The following is a 16,945-nucleotide window of genomic DNA, read 5'->3' on the forward strand; positions in this document are numbered from 1 at the left end:
CACAATCGTACAATGGTTTTGGAAAAAAAGGCACCCAGACAAATAGTCCTCGCAGGAAACCGCTGACTGTTTGTACGCCTACCCGTGACAAGAAAGAGCTGGAAACCACCAGCCAAACTGTAAAATTAAAAAGTACTAGTAGGCACTTTGGACAGAGTTCCTGAGAAGTTCATAAAAGCCGTTTTCAAACCAAATTTAAAATCTGCATTAGTCATTTGTGATGAGCTCTACAATAGCCAAAGATGTTGCAACTGAAGAGGAAAGAAAGTTGACAAACGCTTCTCACCACAAATTTACGCACTTGATTTTAACATAACAGTCTTCAGTTCTGTAACTCCAAGACTACAGAAAGGTTGGCCTTGTGAGCTGCCAGTCCAAGTCCTCCTTTGCAGGACTGTTCTTGGGCATTTTCTAATGAAAAGTTCTCCAGAAGACATCTAGGAAATACTGACTAGCTCAGCCTTTTAAAAGAAAGACACGAGTAAAGCTCATCTTCACCCTCTCAGTGCTGAGTGAAAGGAAAACACCAAACAAAACTGAAACGCGCAAAGCCCCACGTTAACAGGATCAGCCTTGTTTCTCGTTGTCTGATGTCAAGCTTAAGCAGGCTCCTGCAACAGCTCCAGACATGGAAGCGCTGCACCGATACCTTGAGGCAACTCCATTTTGCAGATCGAGAAGGAAACAATCTGCCTCGCCAGGACCACGCGAGCCTGGGCCGTGGGAGGATCAAATCTCCCAACAGAGGAGCTTTGGGGTGCGCAAATAGAGCAAACCCAGCCTGGGGACCTTTTGCTTTTGCCACACTGAGGCAGCAACCGCCACTCGCTGCTGCCGTTGCAACACGGAGGAACCTGCTTTACTGCCGCAAAGGGGAAGCGAGGGCTCGCTTCTGCCCGCTTCCCCTGGTATTTTGGCTGGCCTAAGAGAGGAGAATGGCAAAGGACGCAGCTGTCACCTCCTGCTGCTCCCCTCAAGGGAAAAAAGAAAGAGCCTCCCTTGATGGGCTTGTAGGGAGAGACAGACAACAAGGCACTGGTTCCTTTCTCTCCTGAAATACTTAAGCACAGCATAACCTTCCCAATAAACCCGTTTTATAACACATACCATGTCTCTGGCCAGCATGAGAATTAAGAGCATTTCAGCTGAAACAAAACTGTGCTTTTAATCAAACCAAATTACTTCTCCTACTACGCACTATTTGGAGAAGTACGCTGAGGTTATAGCCTCTGAGTTCAGATCTCACCCTCGATATGAATTCTGCACAAACATGGGCTTCTTGTAAACTTCGCTGCTTTATGCTAAGGAGGAAAAACTAGTAGAACAACAGAAAGGTTTCAGTTGTAAGATTTTTTTTGCTGTACAAAAAGGAGTACAAATGCAGGTTAGATGAAGTTCACAGGAACCTAATCTTTAATTAATCTTTGAAATAAATGCCTGACCTCACACATACTTTACAGTTAAAACTCAACATTCCTGAAGGGAGCTTTGCTGCCTAATCCAACAAGCTCCCCACCCCCTTTTTTTTTTTACCTAAATACACCATCTTAAATTCATTCCCTCAAATCATTGAACAGGAATTATTCAAAAGGTTTCCTTAAAAAGACACGTCTTAAAAGGACCACAACATAGTCTTGAATATTTACTATAGGAGAAGGCGACTCGGCGTCATCGGTCTCTGCAATTCTCTGTGCATTTATATGAAATGTATTTGCATGGTACTGTACAGTTCTGAAGAGCTGCAAAGCTGAAGCGTTCTGGGATATCTTCAGAGGAGAGAGGTCTCCAAACCACAGCACCAACCACACAGCTGTGTCGAAAAAGCTCTGATCTCTCTTATTTCCGGGCCTTCTTAACTACAGACCCGCTCCTACCTATCTGCTGAGCTCTCGCTAGGATTTTGGCAAGCGCAGGGTGCTCCTCTGCACACAACTGCCAGTTAAAAGGGACGCGCCGCCCCGCACCTCGCTCGGCTTTGCCTGCCCTGCAGGTAACTTTTAACACTTGGTTCAGACCAGTATTTGAAGGATATAGCAGGAAAAAGAACAAAGAATTAGTTCGTATGCTAGATAGCCCACAATCTATCCTTCCCCAAATTACAAGTAAACTAAGTTTGATGAGCCAATCCTTGCTCTAAAAAATTTGCTCAGAGGCACTCAAAGGAGGAATAGTGAAACCAAATGCCAGTGAATCAAACCCAAACATGTATCGCCACCTTCTACTTGAATATGAAGCTAGAAGATAGTAGAAAACAATTTTAACTTTCCAGTTCTGAGTTTGTGGTAAAGCGCGTGCTACCCTGAATTGAAGTCATAGACAAAAATAACGCGCAGTACAGCCTGCCGAGAACTGTTCCACGGCGAAACTACGGGCCGTCCTACCTTCAGGCCATGGGAAAAACTGAATTAAAGATCTGACAGCAGAAAAACACCTAAAGGCTGATGTAACAATTGTTTAACGAAACAGAAACACCACACACGCATGTGCACACACGCTCTCCTTTATATGCATGCAGGTTGCTGGTCTAATTTTGAGTTTTGCTGCCTCTTGTTTCCAGTACCCATTTGCTGGCCTATTTGTGGTTAGACATCTTCTGCAGAGAATTCTGCAAGCTACAGATTTTTACCACACGTTTAGGATGTACATGCTTTCTTGCTTGCACATGCTTCCCCCTCACGCTCTCCAAGCTAACATCATTTTTTCCCCTCTCACTTTCTTACATTTTCCAGAAGAATCCAGTTGTTTTGACTGTTCTCCTTCAATGCCTTCTGTTGCTGTAAATGTCTTCCCACGACCTTGATGGTGACAAGACTGCTGGTACAGACTGGCACACTCCTGCGCACCCCATTATCTTGTCACTTCACTTTCCCCATATCCCCTGGCATCTCTGACCATAATCTCTTCATATAGTTGGACAATGTGCTCAGCGTACATTTTATCTAAAACAGTTCCTGGTCCATAATCCTTCTATGGACACCAGGAATGAAACCCCTGTGTACATTTCAGGTCAGAAATGCAGCCTGGACTTCCATAAAGGGTAAATAGGTGGCTAAATTAGAACAAAGCAAAGGTTAACAGGTTGCATAGAATCAGGAATGTTGCCAGATCAGGTGGTCCTCGATGTCCATCAGAACAGCTTTAATAGAGAATTCGGCAATCGCTGGCGCACAGGCAGATTTTGAATAGTGCCTCCGCAGCGCTGGGAGCTGCACCAACTTCAGAGGGGTCCCTGCTTGCAGCTCCTGCTAAGGCAGCGCCTGGGCTCCCTGACCAGCACAAGGTAAGAAGCCTTCCACACCATCCCAGGCCTTCAAGCTGTACTCAGCAGCTGTTGGGAGCACTAGAGCGCAGCACCTCTACCTTGTGAGATCTCTACGGTGCGGTTGAGCAGGGCATCTCTCTTCTCCACCAGAAGCAAGAAAGTTTGCAGCTTTCTTGCTCTTGGTTTTGGTACTTCAATTGCTCACACTTTTACCAAAGACAGTCATGGAAACACTTTCACAACTATTTATTTTGGCCAAAGTTGTAACATATATCGGATCTCAGTAAGACACAAGGTAACAGAATTCTAAGGACTCTGAAAAAAAAACATTTAGCCAAGCTAGTCCATTTATTGAGCCTCTATCAACTAAGCGTTGATTAACAGGGGTAAAAACAGAACACTGAGCAACACACAAAATAAATACCAAAAATAACATAAAGCTCCCTTCATACAGGGGAAGTTTTCTGGGGACAAAGGTTAGAAGAGATAGAATATGTTCTACATAGAAGAATGTGCCTCAGGTTTCTCAGAAAAATTTTCCAAGAGAAACAAGAGATACAGCACTACATTTAGAAACTGAACCATATGCCGAAGGAAAAAAAACAGAAGGGAGAAAAGGTTTATATTTACATACAGGACAAACAATACAAGGCATTAGCTGGACATTCACTTTACATTTAAAGTTTATACCATTAGTGTGGGCGAGCTACTGAACTGGAGAGCTCCGAGTTTCTCACAAAGTTATACTACGGCAGGCTCGAGGCGGACTGCCGAACTGCAGGCACCTTAGTTCTATCAGTCGGTACAGCAGCTGTCCGACAGCACTGGTTTTGACAGATACCATTTTAATAGTACACATTCCCTTCAAGGCAAGTGTTTATATGAACGGACAGAGTTTTGCTCTTAGCCTCTCCATTCTTGTTGGAAGAAGACCCACCATCTCCTTACTGAGTTCCAGTTCAGTTTCAATGGCACGGACAGCATCTGGGTACTTCTCACAATAGTCTACCAGAAATGTGTAATATTCCAATGATGTCTGCATGTTTTCCAGCTGCTTTTTGCTATCCGAAGTAATAAGCTTACCATATAGTCGTGCAATATGAAATTTTGCCACCATTGCAGGGCGAAGAACATCTTCCTCGAGCTTTTCAGGAAACACCTTATCTGGGTTCCTCAAAGAATCTAAGAAGAGTTCATAATACTTGATCGCTAACTGAGCCAGAGAATTAATTTTTTTAATTGTGTGGGAGTCTAGCTCCTCCAACCTGTTACCAATAGCTACCTTTAAATCCATCATCTCATAATAGGTGTCGGCCAGTTCAAACTGAAGCTGCCTACTGATCAACAGGTAGTACTGTGGATTCAGGTCTGCATAGATAGGCTCCAGCATGTCTATTCTACGCTTGTGCATTTTGCAACGTCTCTCATAGTCTTCTTCAAAGAAAGCAAGGACCTTAAACAAAGCACTGTGATCCTGAACAATTTCAATATGGTCAGTAACATAACCATCAACCTGAAAGAACTCTTTTGCTTCCTGAACATAGTTCTGACCAACTAGAAAGATTTCTCTGGCTTCTTGAAAATCTAAAGGATATGCACTGCTCACTTTCTCTTCCATGGCTAAGACAGAGTCACATATATCACTTGTCCCAAAAAGGACAGCCTTTTTCCTGCCCTTCTCTTTTTCATCCTCTTCTTTTCTCCTTTGGGCTTTAAGTTCCAATTGCCTGTCTGGATCCAATTCTCCTATGTTATCCTGAAATGACAAAGCATGCTAATTAAAAATGCAGGTGGCTTACAAAGAGTGACTTACACTGAATCATTTTATTTATGGGGTACCTTTGAAATGCAAACTACTTAGCAACAAGACAGAAGAGAAGATGCGTCGGCATATTAGACCTTATGTTCACAAAATATCATGTAAATTAGTCTCAATTCTGTAAAAAAGTAAGACTAAGACAATTTAGTCTCCCTACCCCATGTGACAATACAGCCAAAACAATAAACATAAAGCCCAAAAGGCCCTGCTTCTGCAAAGCACTTCAGCAAATGCTGTTTTAAACATTCAAAAGAATGATTACATGAATGAAACAAACGCTTGCATGAATGAGAACACCAGCACGCAAAACCATTGCATATTAAGATGTTCTTACTAGCAATTAAATAAGTCATCTGTCAAACCAAGCCGCAAGAAAACGCAGCAGAGAGGAGAGAAATCTGTGAAGTTGCCATACAAGCAGTGCACTGATCACACTACGGAGCTGATGTCCTATCGTGCTTATTTCTAAATGCTGCATTGAAGTCAGAGCGCACTATGAAACACCTGCTACACTGCAAGCATCGACTGTATTGTTCACCAGGCAATCGTTTATGATTTGCTATCAACTATGAATTGATTCCTGTTACAAACATCAAAACAGACACTGTTTTTAAACAATGGCAGCTACAGAACAGATCTGTTTGTTACCTCAAGTAATTTCCGAGCGCTTTGCAGGAGATTGAGGCAATACTTAATCCAGCACCTTGCAATTTCAGCTTTTCTCTGTCGAAGGTCCTGTTGGTCTTGCTCCGTTTCATCTCCTGAATGGATGTAAACATGTGAAAACCTTAAAAGAAGTCAAGCACTCCAGCAAGAAACTCAAATGTTACATGCAAAGAATACATTACTTGTATTAAATTAATTTTCTCCTCATTTTTAGACAGAAACATGTTCTCCGTGTTAGTTTATATAACAATTCTGTAAACTGTCATTCTGGTAGAAAACCATAAAGATGAACATGGATTTGTCATGCAAAAATTCTTCCCAAAAAATGATCATAATGTACGTTTAAGATGAGCTTTGATCTTAGAGGTGTTTTACTGGAAACAGTTTTCATGTCTCTTTTCTGAGATTCAGCTGCCTGCCCAGTAATTGTTTCTGAGGATGATTACAGTATCTGTATTGCAACGGGCCCCAGACTTGCTACCAAAAAAGGGAACAAAAGGAGGGGGAACTGCCTTTGGTTAATCTACCTGGTACAAACACAAGATTTATTAGCTCTACAACTTCTGTATTTTTCTCCCCACAGTCTCGCCACTGTTGCAAGTAGCAGGACTGCTGACGGCTCAAGATAACGTTTTCAGAAACCAAATGGATTCCAAGGAGAGCTCATCTCCCAGTCTCTAGGCAGAAGGCAGTGAATTAGCTGACCAATGAGGGGACGCTAGCATTCCTGTTCACCAAATAAAAAGCCAACTTCAGACTCAGATCCACTGTGTTCATTATCTTTCATTAGAGCCAATCAAGCTGTTCTTATTAAGGAAATAAGAATTTGTTACTGTGTTTATGTTCCGATTAAGATGATAAAAAGAATGCGCTTGAGAGTGGCCAATGCTGGCTATGTATTAAGTCTTTCTGTACGTTAGACCTTTCTGCGTAACGATCAAGTCCACAGCCCAGCTCTCTGTTCCACGAAAAGGGAAAATAGGATGAACGTTTACTCCACTGAAACAAACACGCTACTCCCATTGGTGTAGGAGAATGTCAAGATAGAATTTAGCTGATCAAAAATCACACAAGAAATCTATAAAAAGCCATTAAAAATACGACTCTTATCTACCACTTCCACTCTTCACGTGAATTTGAAACCATAACTGACTGTAGGTTTCTACACATGTGTCGAAAACATAACCTCATTTTTTTTGGCTTAAATATCATATTAACGAACTCTGACAACTGTGCAGTGAGGTAGCTATGGAAGCCCACAAACACTGATTCAGACCTACTGAATATTTCCTCATATACTGTCTTCAAACACCCTAACAGAATAGTATAACCTGACTCTTGATGGCCCTGCTTCCCTGAAACTAAAACGCTTTTGGACACGATCCTCAAAGTACTTAAACAGTAAGAAAGGCAACTGCATCGAGTTCTATATTTTTTAAGCTACAAGCAATTGCTAAAAGCAATTAATGTACTGTCACTGAACTTCAATTAAATAAAACTCAGTTGTGTCTATTCAGGTTATATTTTAACCTGAAATAAAAACAACAAATGCATTAAAGAACTTGTGTTCTAAACAGCTCAAACCATTAAAAGTTAACCAATATATTCACTGTTCAAAGTCAGAGTTACCAACTCACACAGGGGCTACTCTGAGTACTCGCTCACTCTCTAAGGGTTAAAGCTGTATTGATGTGAAGCCTTCATTCGCCCAAGACACAGAATGTAAAAGGCTGTGCTGTAGGTACATCTGGTTTAGGCTTAGTCTTTGTTTATGTTGCGTACTGACACTGTCATGTAACCACAGGTCCTAAAATTATGGTCTGTTCTCTGAAAGTTTCTTTCATCTATTTTTGCACTGAACCACAAAGTTGTTCCTTTGCATCAATACTCAAAACAACAAGGAGAGGAGATACAACCCCAAAAACAGCCGCTAATGAGGCCGCAGCATCCAGCAACTCAAGACAATATAAGTAACTCCTGGATTTCAGGCTTTTAAGAGCTGCAGTTTCCCTCCCCCTTTTAAAACTACTCCCAGGAAACATCTGGTTTGGTTCATTCAACCACTGCCCTCTGATCATGGAGAAGCAAAGGTTAAGCTGCATTTTAAGCACATGTACAAGGACAAACAGTGAACAGAGACATTGCCACAATTGAAATGGATATTGTTTTAAGTTTCACTTTTATTCTGGTATGCTTTCTGAAACACCAGCAAGAAGCACTTGAGTTGTTCCTCACAGGCAGTCTTAAGCTGTAGTAGCAGCTCTTCAGAAACATTCCACTTTCTTGTTAATTAAAAAGATTTTAGAAAATTAACACTGGGCTAAGTTTTGTAGATACTGCCAGACTTCACTTCTAACATTATGTATGCTTAACTCACAATATTCTATTCAAAACTTTTATATGAACTTACTGTCTTCAGCAGATGGCACCTGTCCAGCTTGGCTAAAGATGACACTGGCTGCTGCTAAACAGTGTCGAGACTCCATAAAGCATTGCTGAGAAAAAGAAACAGTGTTTATCACTGGTATAAGCAGCCCAAACACTGCTCTCAGCTTGGCTAAACGCCTCACCCCAGATAGTAAAGATACATGAACACAAGGGAAATGGTAAAACTGAGAGACTCTGAGGCATATTCCCCCGGACACTGGAAGAAAAGACACAGTTCTTCCACATCTACTACTGAACACAGTGTTTTCTAACCAAGCGTTTTCTCTCTGCCACAGCCACAACAGCAAGCCTTGCTTTTCATATTAGACACATACACATTGTGAACATTTTCACTGTTCTGATCTATGCTACTATCGCTTCCTTGCGGTAAAGGAAGTGATGTCTTGTGGTAAAGATTGTATCACGTTAGTCAGAATGAGCTGGACATACGAGTCAACATTATGAGTCAGATTTAGATTCCTTTACTTATATTCGGCAATGCATTGTTTGATGATTAGTGCTACAAATACATCAAAGACACGGAGATTACAAAATACTACTGAAATTAGCATTAGCTGTCATTAGATGCCATAATCAGATAAGAACATCTGAATAGTCTAGAATACAGAAATTCCTAGATAGGACTGAAGTATTTCCTAACATAGTGGATTATTTGGAGTCAACACAGATGTGTGAAAGCAAACAGTTACCATCTTACACATCCGCTTTGATGTTCACATAGGCTCAAGGAAGTCTTAAGCGCATACTGAAGTACAAAGGACAATAATTTATAGGAAACATACAACGTGCAACACCTCCATTCTAAGATGTTTTTGTTTTTAAACTCTGTACTGCAAGAGAACAATATGATTGTAAGAAACAATTTAAAATTGATTACTTAAGTTTAATTTATAAGCATCACATAACATCACTGCTAAGACTTCATAAACTATTGAACTTTTCTAATGTTTACAACCCTGCTCGTTTTTCTCCGCTGCCATCACACCACCATGGGAAAGCAAAGCCACTATATCCTCTCAGAAAAAACTAACAGAAGTTTCATGTCAGAAGACAACTTGTCCTTTTGCAGGACATTTTTAATTCGACAGGGTACCCCTTCTCAAACAGCTGTCTGAACGATTGTCTTACTTGATAGTTACACATTTATGATATAATTAGAGCAGAAAAACATTTGTTATATTACCTTGGAGAGGTAGTACTGTGACAACGTAGCAGCATTGAGTGCCCATTCTACTGGGTAGTAGCCACAATACTCAAGCTGCCGTTTCAGAGTAGTATGGCAATACTGAGCAGCCTTCTCAATCATCTCCAGGTGTTGGTAGACTTGTGCCAGGTAATACAGAGTATGTGTATAGGCTTTTTCAAATCTAGAAAAAAACAACAGTCTCTTTAGATTTCTTTTTTTTTTCCCCTCCCTAAATATACCCTCATAAATTAAAAAAAGGAATAAACACCTAGGTATGCTGTTACACACCCACCTTTTGGATCTTTCTTGGTCTGTGAGTTTTTCTTCTTCTGCCATGAAATGTTCACTGGGATCCAGGGGAGGATTTCCATCCTGCAAGAGTTCAGGATGTATTCAGTAAACTACATTTCTCTTACTTTGTAACATAGTGCTCCCTCTTCTGGCTGCAGATTTACCATTTTTCATTCCCAAATTCAATAAAACTTCACGTAACACACCTACGCCTATCTGAATGTCACATCTCTGGAGCAATGCCACAAAACTCAAGAGATTTAAAGGAAGAAAGCCACAATTTCACACGGAATTATAAGGTTTTCAGCTTGTAGAAGACTTCTGCTTACATACTTTAAAGTAATGCATGCTGTCCGCACCTGAAATACTAAACCAGGATCCTACAGATCTGTAACTGGGTGTCTTTAGTTTGTACAATAACATAGTGTGTTTTAAAGCATCATTTTAATACTAAGCATGCCTTCAAGTGTGAAATATTCGTTTGCCCAGCTGCACTAATCAGTAACAAGAAAACATCCTGCAGGAAGTACTGCAAAGAACATGATGTGCCGAGCGTTCAGCAGACCTGGTGTAAAAACTGCTCTTGCTACTGTGAAATGACTCCCTTTGTTCACAAGCTGATAAGACTGTTTACTCAAATACATGAATGAGACAACATCTTTGGAGGGTGAAGGCGCCAAACCTTGATATAAGGCATGACCCACATGCAAGTTATTAATGACGTGAACTACTTCATTTAGAAGGGCTTTTTTGTTTTTTAAACCATGATTTCTGTCAGAATCCTTATGCAGCAACGGGTCTCGTGACACATACAAAATAGTTCATTCTCCTTGATCAAGAACACAAAGCAAGGTATTGCTGTGCACACAGAAGTTATTCTGATTTTAAACTTTTGTTTAAAGCATTCCGTGACATTAGTTTCTGAGATGAATGTGGAATGGTGACAACTATACATCTTTTAGGAGTGCTCTCTTCCACCTTTCCTTAAAACAACTGTTAATAAAGTTACAGCAGCATAACTGTCAAACCCAAAAGACGAACATTGCTTATGGCAAAGTTTTATTAGTCTGCACTTATCTGATTTCCTTCGTAATTGTGAATAAGTTCAGATGCCAATTCTAATATGCTTCAGCTGAAGATGTCTTTCTTAAAGCTGGCTTTTTACCACTGCACAGTGCATTCTGAAAAATGCTCAACATGTCTGCTAGCAATGGAGCCCAGTTTAGTATGCAATTTTCCTAGCCCTTTCCTAAACCCATTAATATCTTAGCCCAAGAAAAATTAAGGCAATAAATAAGCAGCGGACCAGAGAAATACTTTTCGTAAAGTAATAGAGACTCAAGCAGGGAAGGAGCAACAGTAGAGACTGCATTAACTTTAAAGGGAAGAAAACATACTCTCATGTTCATAATTCTTATAATTAAAAAGATCCTGAAGGGATTTGTTTGTTTGCATCTAATGGAATTTTTTAATTCATCTTCAAACATGAAAAAATGGGTCCAAAACAGACAGCAACAAGTAAAAGTGTTTAACCTGCCAGAGAAGTATAAATTTTTATATGACCTTTTAAACTTTAGGGTTTTCTGCTTATACCTCATTGGTTTCTAAGTTGTCAATTTATAACACTCCATCTTGTTTTCTTTAGAGATACAAAGGCTTGCAACCTTACATAGGCTCCCAAGCCTTCCAACAAGATTTGTGGTATATTCTGGCAAGACCAGAGCTCATAGTCCTGCAAAGAAAGCAGCTGAATTGACACAGTAAGCCAGACCTTTGTCTCCTTCCTGCATCTACAGATTTATCCTGATGTCAAGTTTTATGCCTTTAATCATCCCAAGGAAGAGGTCCGCAATTCTCCTGTTTCAGGTGGACTTCATCAGCCCAAGCTCCAGCTTGGGAGCAGCCAATAGTTTAGCACCCTCAGTTTTTCACCGTACTGCATTAAACAATCAAATACCTTTCCTAATAGCAAGATGTTGGTACAATAACTAATTTTTTTTTTTTAATAATTTAAAAATAGATGTGAACTCAAAGCATTCAGGAGCAGAAAGTAAAGGAATCTTTTAACTTTACCAAAATAAATATTTTCTTGCAATTGCCTTGGTTGCATTCTAGTTGCTTGGCAGGGCATCCTGGTTTCAGCTGGGAGTTAATTTTCCTTCTAGTAGCAGTGACAATGCTGTGTTTTGGATTTAGGATGAGAATAATGTTGATAGCAACAGCTAAAACATCAGTGTGTTAAGTAGTGCTTACACTAATCAAGGACTTTCCAGCTTCCCATACTCTGCCGGGTACACAAGAAGCCAGGAGGGGGCACGGCCAGGACAGCTGACCCCAGCTGACCCAAGGGATATTCCATACCATGTGATGTCATGCTCAGCATATAAATGGGGGTGGTGGGAGCGGTGGTGTGTGTGTGTTTGGGCGGGGTGGGCCAGCAATCGCTGTTTGGGGACACACTGGGTATCGTTTGGTGGGTGGTGAGCAATTGTATCGTGCATCGCTTGCTTTGTATATTACTATTGTAATACTACTCCTATTTTACTTTATTTCAGTTATTAAACTGTTCTTACCTCAACCCATGAGTTTTCTCACTTTTACCCTTCCGATTCTCCCCGCCATCCCACCACGGGCAGTGAACAAGCAGCTGTGTGGGGCTTGGTTGCTGGCTGGGGTTAAATCACAACAGGGGGGAACAAACCAACACTACCCAATTTGTAAGTTAATGAGACCCAGTTAGAAAACAACTAATCCACCAGTTCAGGAAAATCACCAACAATTTACCAAAGATTCCCAGAAAGGAAGGCTTCCTAATAGCCTAAAAATGGGGAACCTTAAGAAAAGTATAGTCATATCTTTATAATTTCTGAATTATGATTGTTGACACAGTTGTACAAATCCTAAAGATCAAACACCACTGCAAGGAACTCAAGTCCTCTTTATAAGCCATAAAGCAGCTAGACAAGCTCCTTCATCCCCTGCTTTTAATTTTTTATCTCAATTCTTTGTGAATTACGTCAAATACAGTTTAAGTCTTTTCAGAAAGATATGACACAAGCCCAATAAAGTTATCGCAGAAACAGTCTTTTTGTGTAGTTGCTTTCTAAAAAAAAAAAGTGTCTTTAGACATAGACGCATTTGACTATAAAATGCCCTCAAATATGGGGGGGGGAAGAAAAGGGGGGGGAAATGTGACAAGTGATTTGATGTGGGCTTATTGACAGTCATGCCTGTATACCCCAGCCGGGCAGCAAAGCGCCAGAAGGAACGCTCACTGCCATTACCCAACAACAAACACAGATAACTAACAAAAATTAACCATTTCAGAAAAGCCCATGGTAAACAGGTGAAGCACTTGGCAGCATGTTTAATCAACTGAAATATGTGGTAGCACTAGTACAAATCCATAATCACTGGAGCAAGTGCCAGAACCTTTTAGGGGCAATGTAGAAGCCAACTATGTCGTGCTTGGCTGGGTATAAATTTTTAGGTTGAACATCAGGAATTAATTAGAGAGAGGGTCTGCAGAGAGATGTACTATCTCTAGTTAGACCAACCGATCCAGAGGGCAGAAAACAAACAGACAAGCTTTTCAGTGCAAGTGTTTTTTCTTTTTTTCCCCTCCTGGATCCACTACCTGGCCTATCGCTGTAGACCGGCATGGCTAGAAAGGTGGTAATACAGCAGGAGATAACCGATAAGAACTAACCCATTCTAAAATTTCTGTAATAATCCATGCCATAAACCAAGTTCACCTAAAACCTGAACTGCAATTTCATTAATCTAAGTTCTGTCCAACCTTTATAGCTGCACTGAAGCACAGATACTGCTCCTTTAAGGCTACAAATGTTTCTAGCACACTCACAAACTCTCCCTGAGGCAGGTCAGTGTAGGAAGAGCTTTGCAAAGAGCTTAAAAAAAGCACAAGGGAGTCTTTGTTGATACACAGCAGAATCCACAACTCAAAAGGTTGTTTAATATGCATGAGAGGTTTAGCTGTTTATAAGGTTGTCCTCTTGGATATGGAACTAAACTACTTGCCTCAACACAATACTTTGCAGTCAGAGCAAACCATGCAAATATTAGTTTTGTTTCCCTTTCCCACAGAAAGCAATGGATTGACATTCTATAGCATTTCCAAGCGAAGATTAAGAACAGTCTTAATTAAAAGCCAATTTCTGCCTAGCTTCAACTTCGGATTATCGATTCAAAGAGCTTTCAAAAAGGACCGTTATTTTTGAGGAGAATTATTTTCCTGAATAAGCCAATTTTGAAATTAGCAAGTGATCTTCTAGTTTGCTTCTTCCTATGCTAGCAGTACAAATCAGATTGCTTTTCAAAAGTATCACAGCAGCCAGCATACAGCTCAAACTCCAATTCCACTCCATGTTTTTTCAAAGATTACTAAAACTGTAAGTGCCACATCGAAGACAACCTGCCACAATATTAATAAACACAGTACCTCTTTCATGTACTGATTATACAAAGCTTCTGCAGATTCCAAGTAAGTCTGCGCAGTTTTAATTTCATCCCTTTCAGACCACAGGATACCTAGATTGTTCTAAAGGTAAAAGGAAAAACAAAATAGTTATTTTCTCATTACGTTCCACTTACACCACACATTTTCTCCAAACAATTTATCAGTCTTCATCCTTATATGTACATGTACTTCGTAACTTGTTACTGCATCTGTGTACCCACCTTTTACCAAAAAGTATCGCTTTATTAACAAAGACTGAAGGCATTAATAACAATCCATGTCTGATGTGCTAATTTAATTCCTAGGCAGCATTATTACCAAATCCAACAGGGCTAAAAAATAACTTAAAAAGAGTTAGGATGTGTAATTGCGATCCAGCTCCGTGTCCCTTTCAATTCCATTTTACGATTTTTAAAAGAAAACACCACGTAGCATGACGTTTATGAACAGAAATGCTTTGCCCACGGCCCAGCAGTGGAATGGACCAAATTTAATTAGACAGGAAGTGTCATATGCATCCTCATGCAGAAGCTCAGAAATTAAAAGTAGGGCTACAGAAACAGCCCCAGCAAGGAAAAAGAATGCTCCTTTCAAAACAGAAGTCAGCTCTGTAACAACATACTCTATACAACCTAGAACATGCCAGTGGCCGCTGGTGACATAACTGCTTTTATATCAGGTTGGTTTTTTTTTATTAGATACTCAAGTCTTTTACATCCCTGGGGACAGAAAACTGAGGGCACGCTCATTTATCATCATTGCTCTGAACTGCATGCCTGATGATAGAAGACCTGTCTTCTGCTGGACCAACAGCACTTCATATGCATAACACAAAGTTTATCCTGCTGTTTCCTAAATGTCCCAAAACAGGAAAACCCATGCAAAGGACAACATTAGTCCCGTAGAGAAAAGTACTGCTTTCCAACCCACCCATTCAAAAGCACAGTGGAATCCCTGGCCCTCAGCCACAAAAGCAACAACTCCCCAGCAACGCACACTGGGAAGATGTTATCTTATTTTGACTGGCTTCTCGAGCAATCTCCACTCGTATAATGAGTAAGATATTTGTAGCCATCATGCTGAAGGACAATGAGCAGATGCAACCTCATGAATTCCAGACAACTCAGTTAATTTAACCAATGCAGGACAAGTCACTGTTTAACTACTGCCTTTCCACGTGAACACACAATTCCTTAACAGTTTTGCAATGTTTGACAAGGAAGTACTACTAAACCTGTTCTAATTAGGGCAGCCATTTTTGACAGTGACATCTAAACTGCTCTATTCCATTTAAAGTCTAGAGACAGATATCTAACTATATGCCAGTTACCGTGATGGAGTAGTTGAGCAAAGGCCCTTTTGTGGATCTTCATGTGATAAGAACTGATTTTGTTAACAGTATTACTTTCTTCAGAATAGAGAGGGGAATATTATTTCTAGCCCTGCAAGACTATATTTACTCATCTGGAATAAAATATAATCGATTAAGAGATAAGAGGCAAGGCTGAAAAGCAAACAAGTAAATGAAATCTTCTGAGAACAATTTATGTTTTCAAGATACTGCATAAATAAAAGCATCCCCCCAACTTTACTTTGACAACAAATGACAGTTAATGAATCACGAAAAGGTTCTGGACATACTGAGGTCTTCTACTAATTTATTCTCGCTCAGTTCTTACAAGTTCTGTCTCAAACTATCCTGAAGAGTACACTGCTTTGCCTACACCCAGTTTTTATTAACAGAACACTGTTAGACGCTCTGCACACCCAGAGGCATCAGCAGCAACCCTGAAAGAGTGCAGCATCCCTCCACAGCCCTCACCCGCGAATTATTTGTTCCAGCACAAAATAAACGCCAGCAGCCCTGATGTTTATTACTTAACAAGCCGTACTTGTCAGCAGGGGAGCGAAGTGCCATGAATCCCCCGTTCCAGACCGCACAGCTTGGTCCAAGCACCCTCACACCACCCACATACAACCACCGAACCCCTCAGAGCCCCGCACCACAGACAGCCCTTCGGCCCCCACAGCCCCGGCCCACCTGGGCCTGTATGTAGAGGGAGACGCAGTCTGGGGAGAGGCGGTGGGGCTCCAGGAGCTGCGTGCAGCGCTGCAGGTGCTCCTCGCCGGCCGACAGCTCCTCAGTGTCGGTGTGGTTGACGCCCAGCTCGTACTCCAGCACGGCCCGCCGCACGGCCACGAGCCGCGCCTCGCCGCCCTCCTCGGCGGCGCTCAGCAGCTGTTTGACCTCCTGGAGCAAGGCCCGGGCACTGTACTTGGAGCGGTAGGGCTCAGTCTCCGGGTCCTTGCGGGACTCCACGGCCGAGAGCGTCCGAGCCGTGCGGAACTTCTCGCACACCTCGGCCCATCCGCCTCCCGCCGCCGCCGCCATCTTCTCTCCCCCCGCCGACCAGCGTCACGCGCACTGCCGCCCAGCGCGCCGCCGGCCAATCACTGCCGCGCAGCGGGGAGGCCCCGCCCCCTCGCCCCGCCTCGCCCCGCCGACATGGCGGCGCAGCGGCGCCCCCTTCCCGCCGCCACCCAGCCCCTCTCTCCCGCTGTTCCAAAGCGTTTTCCCCCAACAACCTCTGTGACGGGGTTGAGGGCAAATGGTGCCAAGCGTGCATAATCAGCTAGACGGAGACTGGCAAGCAGGAGCACCCCCCCGGCCACTGGAAAGGGTGCAGAGTGACTTGATCTCAAATTTTTCTGAGAAAAAAATTGGTTTTAGAACCAGATTTTTTCACACAATGGGTGCTGAGCAGGCAGGGTGCAGCAACTACGTGTTCAGAA

General features: G+C 41.8%; 1 protein-coding gene across 1 annotated transcript; it reads right to left on the reverse strand.

The window, feature by feature from the left end:
• Window positions 1–3,491: 3,491 nt before the first annotated feature.
• Window positions 3,492–16,583, reverse strand: KIFBP (kinesin family binding protein). The gene is made up of 7 exons (XM_075109666.1): window positions 16,194–16,583; window positions 14,135–14,233; window positions 9,674–9,753; window positions 9,379–9,562; window positions 8,158–8,242; window positions 5,730–5,842; window positions 3,492–5,018 (listed from the first exon to the last, which is right to left on the reverse strand). The coding sequence occupies exons 1-7, from the start codon at window positions 16,542–16,544 to the stop codon at window positions 4,140–4,142; spliced, it is 1,791 nt and encodes a 596-aa protein (XP_074965767.1). The 5' UTR covers window positions 16,545–16,583; the 3' UTR covers window positions 3,492–4,139.
• Window positions 16,584–16,945: the final 362 nt, after the last annotated feature.

The sequence above is a fragment of the Phalacrocorax aristotelis genome, chromosome 14, assembly GCF_949628215.1.
Source record: "Phalacrocorax aristotelis chromosome 14, bGulAri2.1, whole genome shotgun sequence".
Classification (NCBI taxonomy): Eukaryota; Metazoa; Chordata; class Aves; order Suliformes; family Phalacrocoracidae; genus Phalacrocorax; species Phalacrocorax aristotelis.